Source organism: Sturnira hondurensis, unplaced genomic scaffold (assembly GCF_014824575.4).
Source record: "Sturnira hondurensis isolate 20B ecotype Veracruz unplaced genomic scaffold, ASM1482457v3 Scaffold0017254, whole genome shotgun sequence".
NCBI classification, from domain to species: Eukaryota; Metazoa; Chordata; class Mammalia; order Chiroptera; family Phyllostomidae; genus Sturnira; species Sturnira hondurensis.
Window position 1 is genome coordinate 975,361 of NW_028089885.1, and position 21,656 is coordinate 997,016.

Genomic DNA, 21,656 nt, shown 5'->3' on the forward strand with positions numbered 1-21,656 from the left:
GAGTCACTGCGGGCCTGGATCATTGATCGGGGCAGCTGTTCCTGTTTCCCCAGTAGATGGCCGGGGAAAGTGCAGTAGACATCTTTTAATCCGGCAAAATCTTTTTCCCTTTGTGGGGTCTACTTTCTGTGATGTGCTTAGGAAAGCCTTCCTCATACCACTGTTGTGTAACTGTTTTCTTGTTATCATCTGTTATTTTAGGATTGGGGTTTTTGCACACGCAGGGTCACACACACGAGCTTCCCGCTCCTGTCCCACTAGCAGGTAGGTGGCAGTCCACCAGGCGGTCTCTCTTTGGGGGTGCGGGGTGGGCTGGTGAACATTCTTGCCGCATTGGGGCTTAGTGAGTGGAGGGTATTGTGGTTCTCCAATCAGGAGATGTTCCTCAGGGCAGAGTGAGAGTCTTTCATACCGTTGGGTGGGCAGATGGGGTCCCGTTCACCCGTGGTCAGAGGTAAGGAACGGTGAGGCAGAGCAGGCCGCGCTGAGGCCGGCCTGTCCTCTCATGCTGGCCCCTTCTGTATACCTCCCTCCATCTGGGCCACAGCCTGATTTTCAGAGTGCTCCTCAATGAAGAAGATTCACCTGGGCCGCTGAGTGCCTTTCCCAAGACTTGAGTGGGCGAGTGGCCAGGCTGGAATTTGAGCCGCAGTCTGCGCAGTTCCAGAGCCCAGGCCCACCCTCCTCTGCCTACTCCTTGCCAGGCAGCTGCCCAGCACTTCCTCCCGCACCGCCACATGCCTTTCCCCAATCTGTCCTCTGTAGCCTGGACATGCTTGTTCGAGGCCTGGTTTCCCCCGTGCCTGCCACACTGATCCTCAGGTTCTGCATCTCATGTTTCATTAAAATACATGACGTTAACCATTTCTTGTGTCTAAGATTGCAGGGTGTTTTCTTAATGTGTCACCGCCTTCTGCTCTGGCAGGATCTGGACAGTAAGGGCCTCCTTTGGTCCCTGGAGGGAGAGCTCACAGGCCTGTGTGATGGGTCAGGTCCTCTCTCAGCAGGCTCTAGTTTAAGTGAGACACAGTGGAGCCCTGCCTAGGCAGGCAGGTACAGCCGTGGTAACCAGGAGGAAACAGGCTGAGGGAGTTGGCGGAGCCCAGGTCACTCCAAGAGCTGTGTGCTCTGAGCCCGTGTCAGTCCATTAATTTTCTCGGGGGCTGGTCCGGCCCAGGCAGACAGAGCCCTTCTGTTACGGTGCTAATGCCTCCCTGGCAGCTTTGGTTTTGGTGTCTGGACTGGGGCAGGATGGCCATTTAGAGTCTGTCCCTGTGAGCAGACACCGGTTTTAGGGACAGTGGCTGGAAGGGGTTGGTTTTCTGGGGGCGGAGGCTGAGGAGTGGCCATTCAGGTGTAGCTGCTCCTGCAGGTCTTCTGGGGCGTCAGCAAGGTATACCTCGGGGTGGGGGGAATGGAGGGGCTTTGGCAAGCAGCCGGTTCTGTCCCTGTGCGGGGTACTCCCAGTGTGGGCCTGGGTCCTGACGATGGCCTCACACAGTGGATGTATTAGGGCCTGAGTGCAGAGGAGGGACACCATACCCAGGCACGAGTATGCAGTGTGGTGTGACATGCAGTCAGAGCCCAGACCTGGACGGGTGCCTCTGACACAATGCTGAGATGGCTGGATAGGAGAGGGCAGGCCCTCTCCTTGGGGGGAAGTGTAAGATACTAACAGAGAGCATAATTGCCTGGTTCCTTTTTTGCCTCATCTTCTGTGTTCTGGAGCTTGATCTGCAGACTAGAAACGGGAGCAAAAACATTGTTAAAAATATGGTTTGCAGACCTGAAAACATCGCTCAGAGCACCTGTTTATTCTTTAACCAAGCAACGCGCAGCAGTGGAAGGGACAAGTGCATGACAGAGCACGGCGCTGCCTCGCACGGCCCCGGTGCCTGGCCAAGGAGCGGCCTTCCTCCTTGGCTCTGTACTGGTGCAACCCCTCTCTGGGCTCACGGGAGAACTGGACATTTATCCCAGTTCCGTTTCCTGTTTTTAAGATATGTGCTCCAGCTTGACAAGATATGCCTGTTTTTGCCCTGGCCGGTGGCTCAGTGGGTTGGAGTGTTGTCCCGTACACAAAAAGGTTGTGGGTTTAATTCCCAGTCAGTGCACAGACCTAGGTTGCAGGCTCAAGTCCTGGTCAGGGCACGTACCTGGGTTGTGTGTTTGATCCCAGGTTGTGGCATGTACAGGAGGCAATCGGTTGGTGTTTCTCTCTCTTCGTCTCTCTCTCCCCCTCTCCATCTCTCCCCTCCCCCCTTCATTTCTCTAAGCATATCCTCGGGTGAAGATTAAAAGCTAAAAACAAAAGGAAGCTATGCCTGTTTCTGGCCTCCAGTGTTGTTGATGCTCCTCGGGCTGAGTCACTAACAGCTGGTGCCCGTGCCATCTGTGTCGTCTGTGACGTGGCCCTGACCAGGACAGGATAGGGCTCCTCCAGCAGAGCCCCTGGTATCTGGTACCTTCAGGCCTGCTGCAGTCCCACACACACCTCAAAGCTATTATAGTAAACCAGTGTCTGTGTGTGATCTTTATGGATGTGCCAGGTGTCATCCCTGTGGTTGAGATGCACAGTGTCTGGCCCTGGCTGGTGTGGCTCAATCAGTTGGGTGTCGTCCCTCGAACTGAAGGGTCTCGGGTTCGATTCTCTGTCAGGGAACATGCCTGGGTTGCAGGCCAGGTCCCCATTTGGAGGCATGAGAGAGACAATTGATGTTTCTCTCCTTCTCTATTTCCTTCTCTTTTGCTTTGTGTAAAAATAAATAAAGTCTTTAAAAAATGCACTGTATCTGTGGGGCCTATGAGTCTACTGACCCTATAAAAGATGGCCAGCCAGTAGCTCAGGGGGAGAACTTCCAGCCAGCCAGGAACCTGGTTAAGCCCTTGGGGATAGCTGCTCTTGGGCTAAGAGCCCATCTGTGTAACCAAGTCTCACTTTCAGAGATCTCAGCACCCCTCTCTGCCTCTCTGTGCTTCACATGGTGGCTCCTGGCTCCACCTTCTACCCATAGCCTCCCCACTCTCCACCCATTCAGCCTCCTGGCTCTCCTGCTGACCAGCAAGTGCCCTCTTGCCATGTCCACTGCTCTGCTCTGGGTCCTCCTTTTGGTCCCTGGCTCTGTGGCAGGGGTTGCCTCACTGCTGTCAGAAGGTGGCGAGGGGAACAGGTACTCTCCAGGGGGGTGCAGGTGAGGCACCCTTCTGAAGACAGGTCTGCTCGGTCACTTCTCTTGTCAGAAGTGCTTAGTGACTTAGAGCCTACAGGTGACATTTCTCAATGCCATGTGGGGAGTATTTGCCTCACATGGGTGCCAAGACCTCCTGGCTTGCTAGCCTCACTTCCCTGTGTGTAGGGTCTTGAGTTTTCTCTCTGCGTCATTCCTCTTGCCTCTCTCTTGTGGTCCTGGTCATACACCCTCTTGTGCAGGCATCTGCTCCACTTTAGGGGCTCTGCCAGCAGGAACCTGGTACTGCCTCCTGTGCAGCCTTGAGGAAGCAGACAGAGGGCAGGGACCCTAAACTCACTTGTGTTGGCTGAGTGATTCCGTGGTGTAGTGGGTCAGTGTCATTTTATTTTTTGTATACATTAATGCAGATTTGCCCATCTCTTAGCATTTGGCCTCCTTTCTGCGATTTCTCGAAGAATCACAAATCTGACCCTGCAGCCCCACATGTACACGCTGTCAGTGTCTGGGGTTTCTTTGTCTGGAATGGTCGGAATGCTTTCTAGCAGCAGCTGGACTGGGCTTGTTTGATTCACGTGGGGGAGGCAGCAGAGCCCTGACCTGTGCGTTCATGTGTTTACCAGCCGTCTCAAGGCTGGGGAGATGGGCAGGGAGACCTGTTCTGTAGGGAAGAAAACAGTCTGTGAGCAGAGGGACCAGGCTTCCAGCCCCAGGCCTGAGATGCCCCTTCCTTTCTAACAAATGCACGTGTGTTCTCATCTGTGTGTGTGTGCACGCAGATGTGGGTGCTGCCGTTCCAAGGGAGCTCAAGCCTGGCTAATGTGCATGGCTGTACCCCAGCGGAGCATTGACATGATGAAAGCGTGTGATAGGGTTTCATCTTTTATTGTGTATGTATGGGCAAATGTGCTTTTAAGATGTTTTCCTCATGTGTGGTCTGTCTCCTGGCTCCCACCTGGAGAACCTGCACATCCCCCTTTTGCCTTGGGGGCACTGAGAGATGACTTGTCTGCGAAGGAGAGTGGAGCTGGGATCCCATTGCTTTTAATGCCAGAGTTGGGTGGGGACCAAGACCATTCAGAGAGCGGGAAATAGAGGCTGGCCAGCCACGCAGCCTTCCAATGTATACTTGATTTTGTGCTGGTTGTGAGTTATCACCAGGCCCTGCCCCCTCTGTCTCCTCTGCCCCCTCATGCTGGTGGTGGCTGTTTTGCTTCGTGGTAACCATCTTTCCTGTTCCTTCCTTCTTGTGACCCTGCCCTCTTATTCCCTTGCTCAGCCACCTTTCATTGCTTTGCTGAGCACCCCTCCCTTGTTGCTTCTCCTAGACCTCAGTGAGGCTGGTGTGCTGGGGGACAGGCCCCTCCCACCCAGGGGCAGTTGCTGTGCAGGGCCTTCTGGCCGGGAACCGTGCGGGAGCAGACTCATAGGTGTGTCAACATCTCCTCTTTTTTTGTCTTTCAGCGAGGATGCCATGAGAAAAGCTGGCGTGGCCCATAGTAAATCCAGCAAGGAAATGGAGAGCCATGTATTCCTGAAGGCCAAGACCCGGGTAAGACCATGCTGGGCAGAGCCCATGGCAGAGAGACTCGGGAAAGGCAGGGTGTGATGCAGACTCCAGAAGCCCCTCTGCCTGGGGAGTGGGGATGGGGTGGCTGCTCACTGATTGGCCACAGGCACTATCAGCTTTGCCTGCAGCACTCGGTGGGTCTTCCCTTGTGTCCACGGTGTAGGTACAGGGAGGTTACTGGGTGAACTCCCAAGATACAGGCCCAGCGTCTGACCCCAGAACTCACTACAAGCGTCCTCCATTCGTGGTTGGCACCCATCAATCCTGCAGTGCATTCACTTAGGTCCCAACTGCTCCAGTAGAAGGGATGAGTACTTTGGCTCTTGCCTGAGTGTCAGCTCTACCAGGGGGTCTTCACTTAAGACTCACAGGGCCCTGACATGTGGACCCAGAAGAGTTCCTGTCCCCTTTTGTTAAGGGATGAAGGTGGTGCTAGTGGAGATTGAGGCCTTGATCAAAGAACCAGACAGAGGAGTATCACTGGTGGAGTAGCTGGGGAGGATTTCTGGTGTGTGAGCGACCCCCTGGGCCGACCACCTCCTCCGGTATGTGCACTTTCCCTGGGCGGAGCTGTGTTAGTAGAAATGAAGCAGAACGGGCACAAAGAAGCCAGGCTGCTTGTCTAAAGTTACCCAGCCCGTGCAAGGTGGGACTAATGCCTGGAGCTTTTGTTCTGCACCATCCTGCCCTATCCTCCTTGTACTGGGTTGGCCAAAAAGTTCGTTACGTTTTTTCCATAAAATAAAAGGCACGTTCTTCGTTTTCACCAATAACTTTATCGATTTGGATATTTTGAGTATGTCAGCTGTCTCCCACCATTGGGCTCTAGTGGGTAGAGCCCGGGGTGCTGCTAACCGTCTTCCAGTGCATAAGACAGTAAAGAATTGCTTGGCCACAATGTCAATAGTACCTAGAAATTTTGCAAACTTTTGGCACATTTGATCAGTCACAGCACCTTCTCCATATACTGTACAAATAATTTTTTGCATTTCAATTCTGTTTTTACCTTTCTTGAAATAATAAAGCGTAATATGCCCAAAATGTTGCTTATTTTCTTCCATCTTCATTATTAAAATGGCTACACAAAAATTTACCAATTTTGATAATTTATTAAACAATGCATGGTGATATGACAGCTCACAATACAGTCTAACAAAATTGTTTCGAATGAAGTTAAAGACAACTAAGCACTTCTAGAGCCATCTTTTTTTTTATTAAAGATTTTATTTATTTATCTTTAGAGGGGAAAGGAAGGAGAGAAGGAGAGAAATATCAGTGTATGGTTGCCTCTTGTGCATCCCCTGCTGGGAACTGGCCTGCAACCCAGGCATGTGCCCTGACTGGGAATCGAATTGCAATTGTGTGGTTCACAGGCCCGTGCTCAATCCACTGAGCTACATCAGCCAGGGCAAGAGCCATCTTATGGAAAAAACTAAATGAAGTTTTTGGCCACCCAGTCACTCCCAACCTTCAGTGCCCCCCTGATGCATCAGCTGTGCGCTAAGACGTGGTGCAGCGTTGGAACTCCGAGACACACTTAGGCATCACAAATTCAAAGCAGGCGTTATTTATGGCCCTTGATTGGATACTGATTGGATAAACCGACTGGCAAGTCACCTAGAGGCCAGTTGGGGAAATCTGAGCATGGGCTGCATGCTGAGATGAGGTGAACGTTCAGTGAAGTGCAAAGGTAGAGGTGACTGGCTGGAAAAGGCAGGTTCCAGAAACCATCTGTACAGTTTGGTGTTAAAGGTCAGAGCACATGAGTGTGTGTTTGTGAGCACATGTACATGCAAGGGAGGGCTATGTGCCCTGGGTATATATAATGAGCATTTTTTTTCTTTTTCTTTTTTCTGTAACAACTTTATTGAGATCTACTTCACATACTATACAATTTACTCTCTCTCTTTTTTTTTTTACAATTTACCCATTTAAAGTGTGCGATTCAGTGGTCTTTAGGAGACTCACAGAGTTGTTCACCACCACCACAATCTAAATTTTAGAACATTTACTAAAGGAAACTCCGTATCCAGCCCTGGCTGGTGTGGCCGAGTGCTAGCCTGTGAACCAAAGGGTCGCAGGTTTGATTCCCGGTCAGGGCACGTGCCTGGGCTGCAGGCCTAGTGCCCAGTAGGGGTCCCATGAGAGGCAGCCACACATTGATACTTCTTTCCCTTTCTTTCTCCCTCCCTTCAGTTCTCTAAAAATAAATAAATAAAATATTTTTTAAAAATAGAAACTCTGTATCCATTCTGTTATTCTCCATTTTCCCTTGACCCTTAGCCCTAAGCAACCACTTACCTGCTTCTTGTTGCTATGAATTTGACTGTTTTGAACTTTGCATGAAAATGCAATCATACATTATATGCTTTTGTGACTGATTTCTTTCACTTAGCGTATTTTCAAGGCTCATTCTTAACTCACGTTGTAGCATGTACTTTATTCCTTGTAGTTGCTGACTAACATTCCGTCATATGGATGTGCCATAGTCTACGTACTCAGTTGACGGACTTTGGATTGTTTCCACACTTTGGCTGTTATGAGTAATGCTGCTACCGTCATTTACGTACAGGTTTTTAATTTTACTTCTCTTGGATGTATACCTAGGAGTGGAATTGCTGGGTCATATGGTGACTGTGCGTAACCTTTTGAGAAACTGTCAGACAGTTTTCCAAAGCAGCTGCATCGTTTTACATTCACATCAGCGCTGTACGAGGTTCCAGTTTTCCCACTCTTTGTCAGTACTTGTTATTGTGTGTCTTTTTCATAATAGCTATCATAACGAGTGTGAAGGAGCATCTCATTGTGGTTTTGATTTGCATTTCTCTGGTGACTAAGGATACGGAGCATCTTTTCATGTGCTATAAGCCATTGCATGTTTTCTTCGGAGACATGTTTATTCCAATCCTCTGCCCATTTTAAAATTGTGTTCTTGGTTTTTTTATTGTTAGACTTAGAGTTCTTTATGTACTTTAGATACAAGTCTCTTATTAGATATATCATTTGCAAATATTTGGGGGATGGGATGATGTTTTTATTAATTTGTATTGTAATTAAAAGAACTTTGATAAGGGCTCATTGAGCTGTGTCAACTAGTGAAATGCCAAACTTGTTGGTTCAGTATTGTTTGTTATATATTGTTTCATATGGAACTGCCCGAAACCTTAGTGGTCTAAAGCAGTGTGTCATTTCTTCTGATTCTGTATGTCAGGAATTGGGGCAGTTGGGGTTGCCTGTCTGGCAGTCCACTGGTCTCACTTATGACCTCTCGTGTAGCTGCGTCCGGCTGGCAGCTGTGTGGGCCAGATGGCGCATAAGGCTTTACTCCCATGTCTGCACATGAGTTTTCCTTCCACGTAGTGTCTCCAGCAGCATAGCCCTGGCTTCCTACTGCAGGGTAACTGGCTTCCGAGGAGTAGGAAGTGGAGGCTGCCTGTCCTCAGAAGTCCTAGAACATTGTATGGGTACAGGAGGCCCAAAGACCAGTGCAGATTCAAGGGAGTGAGAATCACCTCCACCTTTTGATGTGAGCAGTGGCACGCGGGTACAAAGAAGCTGGTGACTGTCAGCAGCCCTCTCAGAGACTGGCTGCCATGGAGACTCAGGGCAGCGGGGGAGTAAGCCTCACAGCCCAAAGTGAGCATCCAGCAGGCAGCGCTTCCCTCACTGTCTCAGCCTTTGCCTTTCTGCCGCCCACACACTGGGCCTTAGCAATTTCAGCCCCACCTCCTTTGTTTGAGCTGGTTCTGTTGTGAATCCTTAACTCCAAGATGAGGCCCTGTTTGGAAGAGACAGTTGTGAGAGGTGTTGGAACCGTTTTACAGTGACACACTGCTTAGGCACTGCGGTCTGGGGCCCGGCTTTTCACCACTGCTCAAGTGCCGCAGAGAACCAGCCGTGGTGTGGCCCTTCATGACAGGTGGGAATTGGGAGGACCCTCTGGGTCAGGCAGTGCCTGGCCTGCTTGTTACCTGTGACCCCACTAGAGTGACTGTGAAAGAATTTAAAAGGTGGGACTCCGGGGCAGGGAAAAGGATGGGGAAGAGTGATTTCTGTGTTTTTCTGGACTTTGGGAGGAGCTGGGAGGTGGGGGAGGCCATAGAAAAGAGGCCGACCTAACTTGGGAACTCTGGCAAGCTGGTAGGTCCCCAAGTGACTGTTCTGAAGGACAATGAGGTGCTAATGGGCTGCCCAGGGCAAGGAAAACCTTGAGTACATTTGTTCGAAAGAATTCACCAAATTGTCTGGTGTGGGCTTATCCTTCCAGTGTGAGTGTTGCCAGTCCAAGGTAAAGCCCTCCCTGCTTGTCATCGGCTGGCTCCCGGCCTCAGGGCCAGATCTCATTTGTTCCCTCTAGAGTGATGTCCCCTTGCAAGGCCCTTTTCTGTGTGTTTCACCTGTGTGAGCTCACTTGACCTCACATCAGCCCTGCGAAGCAGGTACAGCAAATCTGTAGAGAGGTCCGGTTTCAGATCCTGGGGTCTTCTGCGGAAGGGAGTGCTTGCAGCAGACCTGCACCGCTCAGTCCCCAATGGTTTCCGAGTGACCCAGTCTTTGCAAGAATTTCAGAGATGTGTTTAATCCATAAGAAAGCCCCTTGGCAGCAGTGTGGCGTAATTGTGTCCTCTGCCCATTTCTCCTGTCAGGTGGTTACAGCCCTCCTTCCCTCCCACCCCTCCCATCCCCGCAGGTCTCCACACTGGTCTGGTCTCGAGAGCCTCCACAGGTGGAGCAGCCTCAGCCAGGAGCAGATGGTGCTGTCGCCTCTGCCCTGGGCCAGGGAGTGGCGCTGGGACTGCTGCATAGTGGCATCAGCAACCTGGCTCTGAGCCCTCACTCCTGGTTCTATGTGAAGGGCATTGGGGACATGCTCCTGAGCCCCATTACTGTAGCTTGTGTTTTCATAACAGTATCTGGTTGCTTTTTAAACCTGCTTCCTCTTGTCTTACCTTTTATGGAAGTGGAGAGAACTTCACAAATTCTTTTAACCTATTGCCCATCTAAAAGATGGCCCAAGGCCCTAACGAGACATCAGAGTCAGATTTAGACCTGGCAACTCGCAGTCCTCATCACCTCATACTTGTGTCCTGAGCTTCCTTTAGACAGACACCCCTCCCCCACCCCTGCCTCCTTCCTTGCTCACCAAACTGCTGTCCCTCAAGAAGCAGCCTCCGTGGGTGGTCCAGACGCAGGAGCCCTGACACCAGTGGCCTCTTCACTCCTATTACCCCATCTTTCCTGCTGGAACAAGGTGGGGGCAGTGGGAATTGGTAGTGTTGACAACCTCCTTCGTGCCCCTTCCCTCCGGCGGAGCCTCACTCTCCCTCTTTCTGTACCGGCCTCCGTGGGTGCGCTTACCATCCCAGCTCTGCCTTTCCCCTGGGCCTTGCCTCCCCGTGGTTTCCTCTGTTGGTTCCCCTGGTGGGAAAAAGTGATGGCGTGAAGTCTGGAGTTAGATGAGGGAGAGTCGAGACTTAGAAAGTGTACTTACAGTTTTACATTCCCATGAGCCCACTTTCATTTGATTCCCCCTCCCTCGGAGGTGTCCTTACAACAGAGGCTCACTGTGTGTCCCTGGGCTCGCAGGCATGTGTCCAGGGCGGTTCTACTTCAGGGGCTGGGGCCGGGTCCTGGGCATTGTCTTGCCCATCTGCAGTCCAGCGGACCCTCACTGTCACTGATGCAGGAGGAGGGTCACGTGAGCAGGGCAGAGTGTGAAGGCCTTGCACCTTTGGGGCGGCCTTGGTGGAGGGATAGGCATTTTGAGGAGGGGAAGGGGTTCAGCTCCTGTGAAATAGATTGGAACTCAGGCATTCCTTTGTTGACTATGGGACAAATCTGCAGTAGTGGTTCCCCCGGAATGTCCGGGAGTGAGTGTCCTTGGTTGCAAGGAGTACAATTGGTGGAAGGCAGGCCCTGCTGGGCAGTTCCAGAAACACAGCAGCTGGGACAAAGAGGGCCCTCGAAGTGGCCTTCACCTGCCACCCTTGAGTGACCCAGTGTCCTCTCCCTTGCCTGTGCAGTAAATTCAGATGAACACAGATCTCCAAAAGCACAGCTAGGGGCACACATCCAGATTTGCATGCAAGTGTGACGTCAGCAGTCAAAAAGCAACAGGCTGGGTAGTAAAAGCGAAAGCACTTCGATGCAAATAGTGCAAAGACAAGAGCGGCCCGGCCCGCCCATGACAACTTCTGGTGATGCCAAGTGACCTTAGAACAGCCCCTCATCCCCACTGGACCCACATGTGAAAAGAGAGGCATGCGCGTGCGGGTGCTCGCCCTCCCAGTTCAGCGTTCACAGCAGGGAGGAAGGAGCAGCAGTTTGAGGTCTCCTGGTGCCCTTCTTGTTTTTCTGTTTCTCTGCGCCTTTTCTTGGCCTCTGCTAGCTGAGCTCTGACAGCTTCTCTCTGAGATTCCAGAGGAGGCCCAGCCCTGAGGCCCTTCAGGAAGAGCCCTCAGCCTGGTGGCAGGCGGGTGGGAAGGGGCGGGGAAGCGGCCTGGTTTCTTCATCTTGGATTAAACTGCTTCCTGTTTTCACTTTTAGGACGAGTACCTGTCTCTGGTGGCCAGGCTCATTATCCATTTTCGAGACATTCGTAAGTAACAGTTTGCATTTCTGGTTGTGATTGCTGCTAGAGGCAGCCCTGTCTTGCGGTAGAGACTTACTTGGCCATAGTGCCTGATTTAGAATGTCTGTGTAGAAACTCCTGCTTTCTGGAAAGCTCTAACTGCTTTGTGTTTGATTCCATATTTCCCATCCACCCCTCAATGCTGCCCCAGAGCCTCAGCCTCAAAAATGCTGATTTTGGCATAGTGCATATGTTAGTCTCGAAGTGGTTAAACTGGACTGCTGTTTTTGCTTGTCCATTTAATCTCCTTTTTAAAAAGGACTGTTGCTTTTTTTTCTAGGCAGTCCTTAAGCAGTTCGCCCTGGAATAGAAACTTCTTTCCCTGATTGGTGGTTTTATTGACCCATGGAGGCCTGACCTACATGTGTGATTCTGTCAGGCTGGAAGCTTCTGAGGCCAGCTTCCTCGGTCCTGCCTCTAGCTCCTTGCCGTGGTGAGGGATGCCCAGTCCTGCCACATTCCTCTTCTGGCTCCCTGGGTCTTGCTGTGGTTCTGTCAGCCAGGCCTAGCAGTAGCCAGGGCTCTTCAGAAGTGAATGTCATGGCATCCCAAGGTCAGGGTCCTGGTTGTCTTCCATGGAGACAGTGAGGGTTCCTGGATAGCTGCAGTCTCTAGAGGAAACAGGCTGATGGGGCACTCTGTGGTTTCAGCCAGCAGTGACTCCTGCCTGCCTGCAGCTGTGTTACCATGGGAGATGGGCTCCTGACACAGCCTGTCCTGGGGGCGTGCACGTGGGGGGTCCAGTGGCTGCTCCCCCAGTTGTAGAGGCAGCTACAGATTTGCTGTCAGTAATCATGGACCAAGCGAGAACCCCAGAGCCCCTGTGTGGCCAGCAGGGTTTGCTTCTTTCCACACCGACTTTTTACCAGGACTGCCAGCCAGGCGAACCTCACTTGATTTCATTTTTGTGCTGGGTTTGAGAAGGTTCTATGGAGTACAGAACAAGAAGAGACAGAAATAGGAGCCTGGGGAATGAGCAACCTGGATGGTCCACCCTGATTTGTCCTGGCAGAGACTCTGCCTGTTGGGGCGGAGCTGGCCTGTTCAGGAGGTGGCCCTGGCATGCTGGCACACACAGCCTTGTGGACAAGGCTGTCCACAGCCGCCTCACCACTTCCTCACAAGAGGGTGGAACTCATGTTGTGGTTTCCCATCTCAGCGAGATTTGGCATCACACCTACCTTGGCCAGCCTCAGTTTCCTCTGGAAAATGGAGATGCTGCCCCACCAGTGTAGGCTGACGAGAGAGGTGTCATGTTCTCAGTACCGTCCTGGGCCTGTCATGGATCCCTGTGGCTTTCCTGTTTGTTGCTCAGGGCACGAGCTGAGACCCCGGACCTGGGAAGGAAGGAGAGCTAGCGCAGGCCCAGGGTGCATGAGCTTCTACCTGGAGGCTGTTCTCTGAGGCCCTGGTTGACATGGGCAATTCTGCACCTTCTTCCCCCGAAGCCTCCTCCTGCGTCAGCCCTGCAAGGAGTGGGACGCGCGTGCGCGCACACACAGACACACGCACGCTGATGCCCTGAGGTCTGTTTTATCTAGTTTCTAGGCAGGGTTAGCTCTGTTTTATTAAACGACCTCTGGGCACATGCCTGTAAAACTGACTTACTATGGAAATATGTGGTTATGTGAAACTTTGTTTACTTTTTCTCTTTTAATATAGATAACAAGAAATCTCAAGCTTCTGTCAGTGGTAAGAATTTTTCCTTTTTGAATTCGCATTTCCCCAACCCTGGCCCTGGGGCAGCAGGAATGAGATTGTGGAAGTCACGGATGCTGGGGGTTAAGCTGCTCTAGAGGGCAGAGTTCACGGAGAACAGACCTCTGGCTGGTGAGGATCCTGGAGCTGCGCCCCATGCTCCCCGCCCTCCTCTTCCCGTGCCCATGAGATAGTGCTGCCCTGTCGCATTTCACTTAAATATGGTTTTCACTCAGCAAAAAGATGATAAAAACTCACATAGTTATTGAGACATTATCTAAAATTTCCAGCTCTCTGGGAGAGAACGGCTATGGTAGATTCAGTGTAACAGCATATAGTCGTTCTTAAGTAAGAATTCTCTTTCTTAAGTTGCAAAGTTTCTTCATCAGTTAAAAATTATTCTGTTTGGCCCTGGCTGGCGTAGCTCAGTGGATTGAGCACAGGCCTGAGAACCAGAGGATCGCGGTTCGATTCCCAGTCAGGGCACATGCCTGGGTTGCAGGCCAGTTCCCTGCAGGCCAACTCCCAGCAGGGAATGCACGAAAGGCAACCATACATTGATGTTTCTCTCCCTCTCTCCTTCCCCTCTAAAGATAAATAAATTTTTTAAAAAACTATTACTATTTAAAAAATTATTTTTTAATTTTAAGACTTTATCACACATAAGGGAAACCCTGTTTGATGATTCAGTCTTGGTTTCACTGACTGAGTTGCCAGTGAAGGGATTTAGGCCCAAGATGCCCAAATAAGCCCCAACCTGTCAGGAAGGGAGCCAACACACCATATGTCTTATATACCAGACACCCTGCTGGCCTCAGCTGAGCCAACTGCACTTGACCGTGTGTGCCCTATCTCCCCTCAGGGTCTCTCTGCATGTATAGTGCTTCCCAGCCAACTGGGGCCTGGTGGGATCAGAGTACATGGCCAGGAGGATGTCTGGGCTCTCGGCATTGGAGCTACGCTCCTTGGGCACCCAATTCTGTAGCAAGGTGCCCGGTCCAGGCCCTGCCTCCCTGCAGCGAGCCTTTTGCCGTGAGCCGACACTCAGGAGAGTGTCAGCTTCCGTGTCCCGGTTCAGCATTCATCACAGAACTGAACCTGCAGACCTGGTGGGCTTGGCAAGTACCATGGTGCTCCTGGGCACTGTGTGGGCCTCTCTGTCACACCCTTGCTTGCACTGGGATGGTGGCCCTGGACGGAGAGTGTGCCTAAGAATTGTTCCTCAGTGGAGTTCTGCAGATTAGCAGAGGTGGCCTCCTGGTGTGCAAATAGAGTGTGACCTCCCTGGAAAACATCTGCTTGCCCTCCCCCTCCACCCCACCCTGTGTTCTTGTTTACTTGGAGAAGGGCCTTTGTGTGCTAGCCCAGAGGGAAGGGTTGTGCAGCCAGAAGGGGTGGGGGCCGCCACCACTCCTGGAGGGCCAGTCTGTCCCTCAACGTTAGGACCCTGGCATGGGCCAGACTAGGACTGGGACAGGCTTCCTGCTGAGAAGGGCTCTAGAAGTAGTAAAAACACACAAGGCATCCTGCCCCCTGGGGCGTGACAGCAGTTGGGGAGGCTTCCAGGGCTTGGGCCTCTCACTAGGTGGGACTTTGAGGGAGTCGAGCCCGGAGGCCACTAGGAAGTGTTTACTCTGGGAGGTCTCATGGCCTTCCAAGCCCCGCCGGTCCATCGGGCACTTCCCTGAGACGCCATGCCCTGTGTTCCCACAGACCCCATGAATGCACTTCAGAGCCTGACTGGCGGACCCGCTGCAGGAGCAGCAGGAATCGGCATGCCTTCTCGGGGCCCAGGACAGTCCCTAGGCGGGATGGGAGGCCTTGGTGCCATGGGTCAGCCGATGCCCCTGTCCGGGCAGCCGCCCCCCGGCACCTCAGGGATGGCCCCCCACGGCATGGCTGTTGTGTCCACGGCAGCTCCGCAGAGTGAGTATCACGCCTCTCAGAGAACCTGCCGCTCTCTTTGGAGGCCACACACATTTCATTCCTTTGCTTTGGATGGTACCCTGAAAGTCGTGGAGAAGCTCCAAGAAGCTGTGTTTTTCTTTGTTGGTATGGAGAGGAAAGTCTCCAAGCCTTCTGTAAGCTACCAGCAGAGTTAAGTGACGCCAAAGCCCCCTTTCTACCCCTGGGCAGGAGTGAAGGACTTGGAGGAGGTGGGGGCTCCCTCCAGGGGGTTGTATTTTGTAGCTATAGTGGAAATGGTTCATCTCACAGTGTTCCTGGCCGTGAAGTGCTGTTAGCAACCTGTGACCCCAGGACTGCCCCTATCTCAGGAGCCTCTTTGCACTTCTCTGCAGGACACGGCCCCTTGTCTTCTGCACCCAGCTGCCCCTTCTGGAAGGTGGACTACAGCGCAGGGCTCCCTCTTCCTTCCAGGGCCTGTCTCAATGGACCTTTGATTTTCATAAACATTTATTCAGGACTTTGAATGTACTTCAGGACTGCAAAGCCTTCAGCACTTTTCCCCCCCGTGTAGAACATTTTTTTTTTAAATAGTTTGAGTCACAGGAAGTTGCAGAATAGCTCAGAGTTCCCATGTGCCCTTTACCCAGCTTCCCCAACGATGATAATCTTAGTAACACTATCAAAACTGAGAGATGAACATGGGGACGCTTTGTCAACTCAGGTGGACTATTCAGATGCCACCAGTTTTTACACATGTTCTCTGTGTGTGGTTCCGTGAGACTTCATTGTGCGGACTTAAGGAGCTGTCCCCACGGTCAGCCTGCAGAGCCGTCAGAGCACTGCCAACAAGTGACCGCACTTGCCCTCCAGCTCTGAGCCCGGGCAGTCGCTGGTCTGTTCTCAGTCTCTGTAATTGTGTCACTTTGGCAAGTCACATCAGTGGCATCACACAGTGTCCAACATTTTGACATTGGTGTCACTCAGCATAACGCCCCTGAGGTTCTCCAAGTTGTATCAGTAATTTGTTCTGCTTGTTGCTGAGTGCCGTCCATGGGCTGAGTGCACCAAGTCTACTTGTGCCTCCACCCTTGGAGGACGTCTGGGTTGTTTCCAGTTTGGGGCTGTTAGAGATAGAAAGCTGCTGTGGACACTCGTGTACAGGTGGTGGTGTTTTGATCTATTTTTGCCATGTAGTCCTTAGAGTAACCCTGTGAAGAGGGCAGTGTTACTGCCTCTGCTTTGCCCGTAAGGCCTAGAGCTGGGGTCGAACCCAAGCTGCCTGACCCTGAGTGCTGTGTATTGGCATTGCCTTGCTCTTCTCAGGTGCCACGGTGTCCTCCTTCCTGCCCACTCATACACTGGAACCATCCATCCCCCGCCATTCCCTTCTTCAGGTCTTCAGTCTCTTCTCCTTACTGATGTCTTGTGGTCAGACTCAGTTCTTCACTCAGTTCTTCATGTTGGGCTCCTTTGTCCCCTTTTGTCTTATCAGCACACCTGATACACTTACAAGGTAGCTTGTGGAAGAATGTGCAGGAGAGGTGTGGGCGCCTTTCTACATTATACTCTGGCATACTGGTTGAATTTCTTTTATCACAAACTGATATTTCATAATAAGAGATAGTTTTAAAATATATGAATTTAGAATGTTCCCATGATTTGCCTTGCAGTCTCACACCTAAGACTTTATTTGTCAGTTCAGTGGCAAAAGCTTTGGTATCCTGCCTGCACCCTCCCCAATCTGACCTTGACCCACATCCTGTTTTCAGGTTCTGAGGGACCTGGTCTCTTATGTGGCACCAGAAGGAGGTTGAAGTGGGTTCTGCACTTTCTTGCCCTGCTGCTGCCTCTCTCAGAGACCCTCCTTCCCTGCCCTTGACCTCTTGCCTGCCTACTCTACCTGGAGTAGCTATCATGGTCCACTAGGCCTTTGCTCTCCCTTTCTAACATTTTTTCCAGATCCCACTTCAAGCCTTCACCCAGTGCCCCCAGAGGGCAGGGCCTTCGTCAGAGGTTTAGCCAGGGCTCTCAAAGGGTGGTGCAGGGCGTACTGCGATGGTCTCGAGTGGCCCCGGGTAGTCACGGGGAACGCTCTGACTGCCGATGAGGCTGTGGGTTTGGGTGAAGGGTTGGAGTGAGACTATCACTCTCGACATCTTTGTTCCTCAGTGAATTTTATATTGTGTGTGTGTAAAACGGACTTTAAAAAAAGAAGTGCTATTTCTGGCTGGTTGACAGACTGGGTGCTGAGGAGCCCTCCTTCTTCTGGATAGCCAGATCCTGGGTAAGCCGCATTTTGAGTTGCTGGGCTCCCAAAAGGTAGGGGACGCTCTTTGCCTTGCTGTGCCTCGGTCTACCCACTGCAGGATGGGGGAGAGCAAGCCTGGGATCCCTCCATCCATCAGGATTTGTGCTGAGGCCCTTGGCTTCCCTAGCTCCCCCAGAAGCAAGGGCTGATTGGAGAATAATTAGGACTGTGGGAATTGCAGTTAAGGTCAAGCACACAATCAAAGATCAGCAGGCATGAGAGGAAGCAGACACTGTGTGGAGGAACGGAATAAACAGTTGTGGAAATTCCCAGGGACCACATACACAGCAGTTGTTAGATGTGGGCTTGGCCTGCTTCTGATGAACAAGCACTGTGGTACACTACCAGGAGTGACCAGCAGGTCTGGAAAGGAACCAAATAGAGGTTGTAGAAATTGAGAAAAAAATTACTGAAAGAAGAAAGTATGGGTGAATAAACAGTGCATTAGATATAGCTGAAGAAACGCTGTGACTGGTGTGGCTCAGTTGGTTGGAGGGTTGTCCCATAAACCAAAAGGTCACAGGTTCAGTTCCTGGTCAGGGCACGTGTCTAGGTTACAGGTTTGGTCCCCAATCCCTTGTTTGGGTGCATACGGGAGGCAACCAATCGATGTTTCTCTCTCTCTCTCTCCTTCTCTCTGCCCTTCTCCCCCCACCCCCACCCCCACTGCCTTCTCTCTCTCTGGAATTTAAAAAGAAAGTAAAAAAGATACAGATGAAGAAAAAATTTGTGAACTAGAAGCTACATTTAAAGAAATTATGTAGAACGTAGCCCAGAGAAGAGCACATGAAAAATAGGAGTTTCCTTAGGTGGAAATTGGTCAAAGTGTAGAAAGGATCTCTCTATTCTTTTTTTATAACAGCTTTATTGAGGTACAGTATATATACCATATAGTTTACCCATTTAAAGTGAAACTCTCGATAGTGTTTAGTATATTCACAGAGTTATGCAACCATCACCGCAATCAATTTTAGAACCTTTTCATTACTCAAAAAGAAACTGCTCCAGCCTGGGCCGGTGCGGCTCCGTGGATTGAGTGGAAATCTTGTAAATGATTGTTCATATCAGTGTTTCTCATAACAGCCAAGAAATGGAAACAAGCCAAATGTCCATTCCTGATGAATGGGTGAACTAAATGTGGGAGATCTGTATAGTGGAACCCTATTTGGCAATAAGAAGAAATGAAACAGAGCCCTGGCTGATGTGGCTCAGTGTGCCAGCCTGTGAACCAAGGGTCGTCAGTTCAATACCCAGTCAGGGCACATGCCTGGGTTGCAGGCTGGGTCCCCAGTGGGGGGCTCTTGAGAGGCAACCATACACTGATGTTTCTCTCCCTCTCTTTTTCCCTCCCTTCCCCTCTAAAAATAAATAAATGAAATCTTTAAAAAATAAGAAAAGAGCCTGGCTAGTATAGCTCAGTGGATTGAACGCGGGCTGTGAACCAAAGGGTCACCAGTTCAATTCCCAGTCAGGGCACATGCCTGGGTTGTGGGCCAGGTCCCCAGTGGGGGCCACATGAGAGGCAACCACACACTGATGTTCCTGTCTCTCTTTCTGCCTCCCTTCCCCTCTGCCGAAAAATAAACATAAATAAAGCCTTTAAAAAAAAGTAAAGAAAATATCAGGAAGGTTTTTAGAAAAAGAAGAAGAAATGAAATACTGATACATCTAGAGCATGGGTGAACCTTGTAAATATGCTAAGCAAAAGAAGCCAGTCACAAAGACCACGTATTATGAGGTTCCATTAATTCGAAATGTCCGGAATAGGCAGATCCATAAAGACAGAAAGTAGATTAGCGGTCACAAGAGGCTGGGCCTTTTGGCCATCCACAAGACTTAGCCCTTTTCTTTTTTTCTTCATTATTGTAGAGCCATTCGTAATAGTGAGTTCCATAATCAACATGAATACTGCTCCCATCACATCTGTTCAGTCCCAGCAGTGGGCAGGGCCGTGGGTGGTCTCACCACCCTACCCGAGTGCACAGCACTGGGAAATGGGCCTTTGCCTGGTGCCTGTCTCGTACTGCCGGGCCTGATTCCCGGGTCTGGTGTCCAGCCCAGCTGCAGCTTCAGCAGGTGGCGTTGCAGCAGCAGCAGCAGCAGCAGCAGTTCCAGCAGCAGCAGGTGGCGTTACAGCAGCAGCAGCAGCAGCAGCAGCAGCAGCAGTTCCAGGCTCAGCAGAATGCTATGCAGCAGCAGTTCCAGGCAGTGGTGCAGCAGCAGCAGCAGCTTCAACAGCAGCAGCAGCAGCAGCAGCAGCACCTGATTAAATTGCAACATCAAAACCAGCAACAGGTACCAGGTGCTCTCCCTCCTGTGACATTTGAGCCCTGGACACACACCAGCCACTGTGCTGGGTATGGGGGCCCAGAGTGCCTCGGCTTCCTTCCTCATGGGCTCTCCACAGAGCCTGGGACGTGGAGGAGAAACAGGCCCTGACTTGGCAGGAGAGTGCTGTGATCGCACAAGGAGAGCCTCCCCGCCAGTCTTGGGTGTCTAGCTGTAGGCCTACTGTGTGCTGGGGGCTGACTCAGTGGAGGCTCTGGGTTCAAGCGATTCATGTAAGAGTTAAGTGAATCAAGAAGTGAGAAGAACACCCCAAGATGCAGGAATGCTTGAGCCATCTCTGGGCTTGTTTGGTGTCTGGACGCAGCACTAATTGGCCTCCATCTGGGGGCCTGCAGGGTCACGGCAACGTCCAAGAGAACCTGCTTCTAAGAAAACACTTTCTTCCTCCCATGGCTCGCAGTCAGCATGCAGATGTGTTAAGCACCTATTGTTACACCTGCTCTTGGTCGAGGGAGAGTCTCTGACGGGACCTCTCCATTTTTCAGCCTTCTCCAGGCTTTGGCTCGCTGACTCCTTTTCCCAGTGGCTGCAGTCCTGGATCTGGGAGGCTTCTCTCCCAGAGCCAACAGGGACTTTTCGGTCCTACTCTTCATCCTCATCCTGAAAAGCAGACATTGGCCATCTCTGTGAGGCCTATACTGTTGACCACTGTAGGGGACCAAGCTGCATCACTGGGGTGCCTTCAGAGATCTGCGTCACCCTAGCATGTGTCCCAGGTTCCATGGGGTTGCACCCATGTTAACCCCTTACTAAGCCCTCCTGATATTTGCCTTGAATCTTCTTTCATTCTCCCAGGCCTAGGGATGGACCAGTATCTGATGTCCAGAGAGCGTGTCCTCAGTGTCCTTCTGTGGGAAGTGCTCCCTCTGCCCCATATGAGGGCAGGCTTCCTGGGGGCAAGGCTGGCACAGGGCCCAGAGGCTGATGTGGTGATGGGGTGCTGATTGTTCTGCCCCTAGATACAGCAGCAGCAGCAGCTACAGAGGATGGCACAGTTGCAGCTGCAGCAGCAGCAGCAGGCTTTGCAGGCCCAGCCGCCGATACAGCAGCCACCAATGCAGCAGCCACAGCCTCCCCTCTCCCAGGCCCTGCCTCAGCAGCTGCAACAGATGCACCACCCACAGCACCACCAGCCACAGCCACAGCCCCAGCAACCACCCATTGCTCAGAACCAACCGTCGCAGCTCCCGCCACAGTCACAGACCCAGCCTTTGGTGTCGCAGGCTCCAGCCCTCCCTGGGCAGATGCTGTACACCCAACCACAGCTAAAACTCGTGAGTACCCATGACTCATGGTGGGTCATAGCTCTTCCCTTGTATCACATGTAGCTGGTGGCTGTGAGCAGTTTCTGGGGCTCCTGAGCTACTGATGGCACACCCTCTCTTTAAGTACCGGGACTCAGGTGGCCCTCCCCACGGTAGCCTCCCCTTCTGGCTCAGTGAGGGACTGTGCATTTCAAGAGCTCCTGCGTGCTACATGGAGGGCGCCCTGTCCTGGGGAAGCAATTTGTCTTCCGAGCAGCATGGCTCCTTTCGGTGGTGGCCATGGCCATTTCAGCATCGTGGACGATTAGATGGACAGAGCATGTACACTCTCACTGTGGGGAGGACATGTCACCTCCATTGAGTATCCATGATGATTTGCTTAGCTGCTCAGAGCTCCTGATCAAAGATATCTGTCATTACCATATTTCTTAGTGGGATATTAATATAAAACATTACGTTCTCATTAGGCATCTCTGTTCAAAGATTCAATCAGTGACATTTACACAGATGACAGCATATTGTTACCAATTCAGGAGTAGCTGCATCAAGGAGCCATTTTCATGTTTTTTGGGGGGAGTGGGTTTATTTATTATTTTGGCTCACTTCCTTGGTTTTCATGGCCTTTTATATTTGTGATTCATTGGCTGCAGTAGGGACAGGCTAGGCCTGAACTGAGTGGTAGGTGAGCAGGAGGCCCTCAGGGACAGGCTGAAAAGCTAGCAATAATTGTGAGGAGCAG

General features: G+C 51.5%; 1 protein-coding gene across 7 annotated transcripts in view; it reads left to right on the forward strand.

The window, feature by feature from the left end:
* MED15 (mediator complex subunit 15) overlaps window positions 1-21,656 on the forward strand; it is a 57,440-nt gene that overhangs the window by 20,239 nt on the left and 15,545 nt on the right. For 6 of the 7 annotated variants that reach the window (XM_037067481.1, XM_037067486.1, XM_037067485.1 and 3 more), the window contains exons 2-7: window positions 4,653-4,740; window positions 11,305-11,356; window positions 13,052-13,081; window positions 14,801-15,013; window positions 19,360-19,598; window positions 20,612-20,926. In XM_037067481.1, the coding sequence (XP_036923376.1) occupies window positions 4,653-4,740; window positions 11,305-11,356; window positions 13,052-13,081; window positions 14,801-15,013; window positions 19,360-19,598; window positions 20,612-20,926 (937 nt within the window). Of the gene's footprint in view, window positions 1-245; window positions 265-4,652; window positions 4,741-11,304; window positions 11,357-13,051; window positions 13,082-14,800; window positions 15,014-19,359; window positions 19,599-20,611; window positions 20,927-21,656 lie in introns of those variants that run through there. The other variant, XM_037067484.1, reaches the window with a different exon arrangement.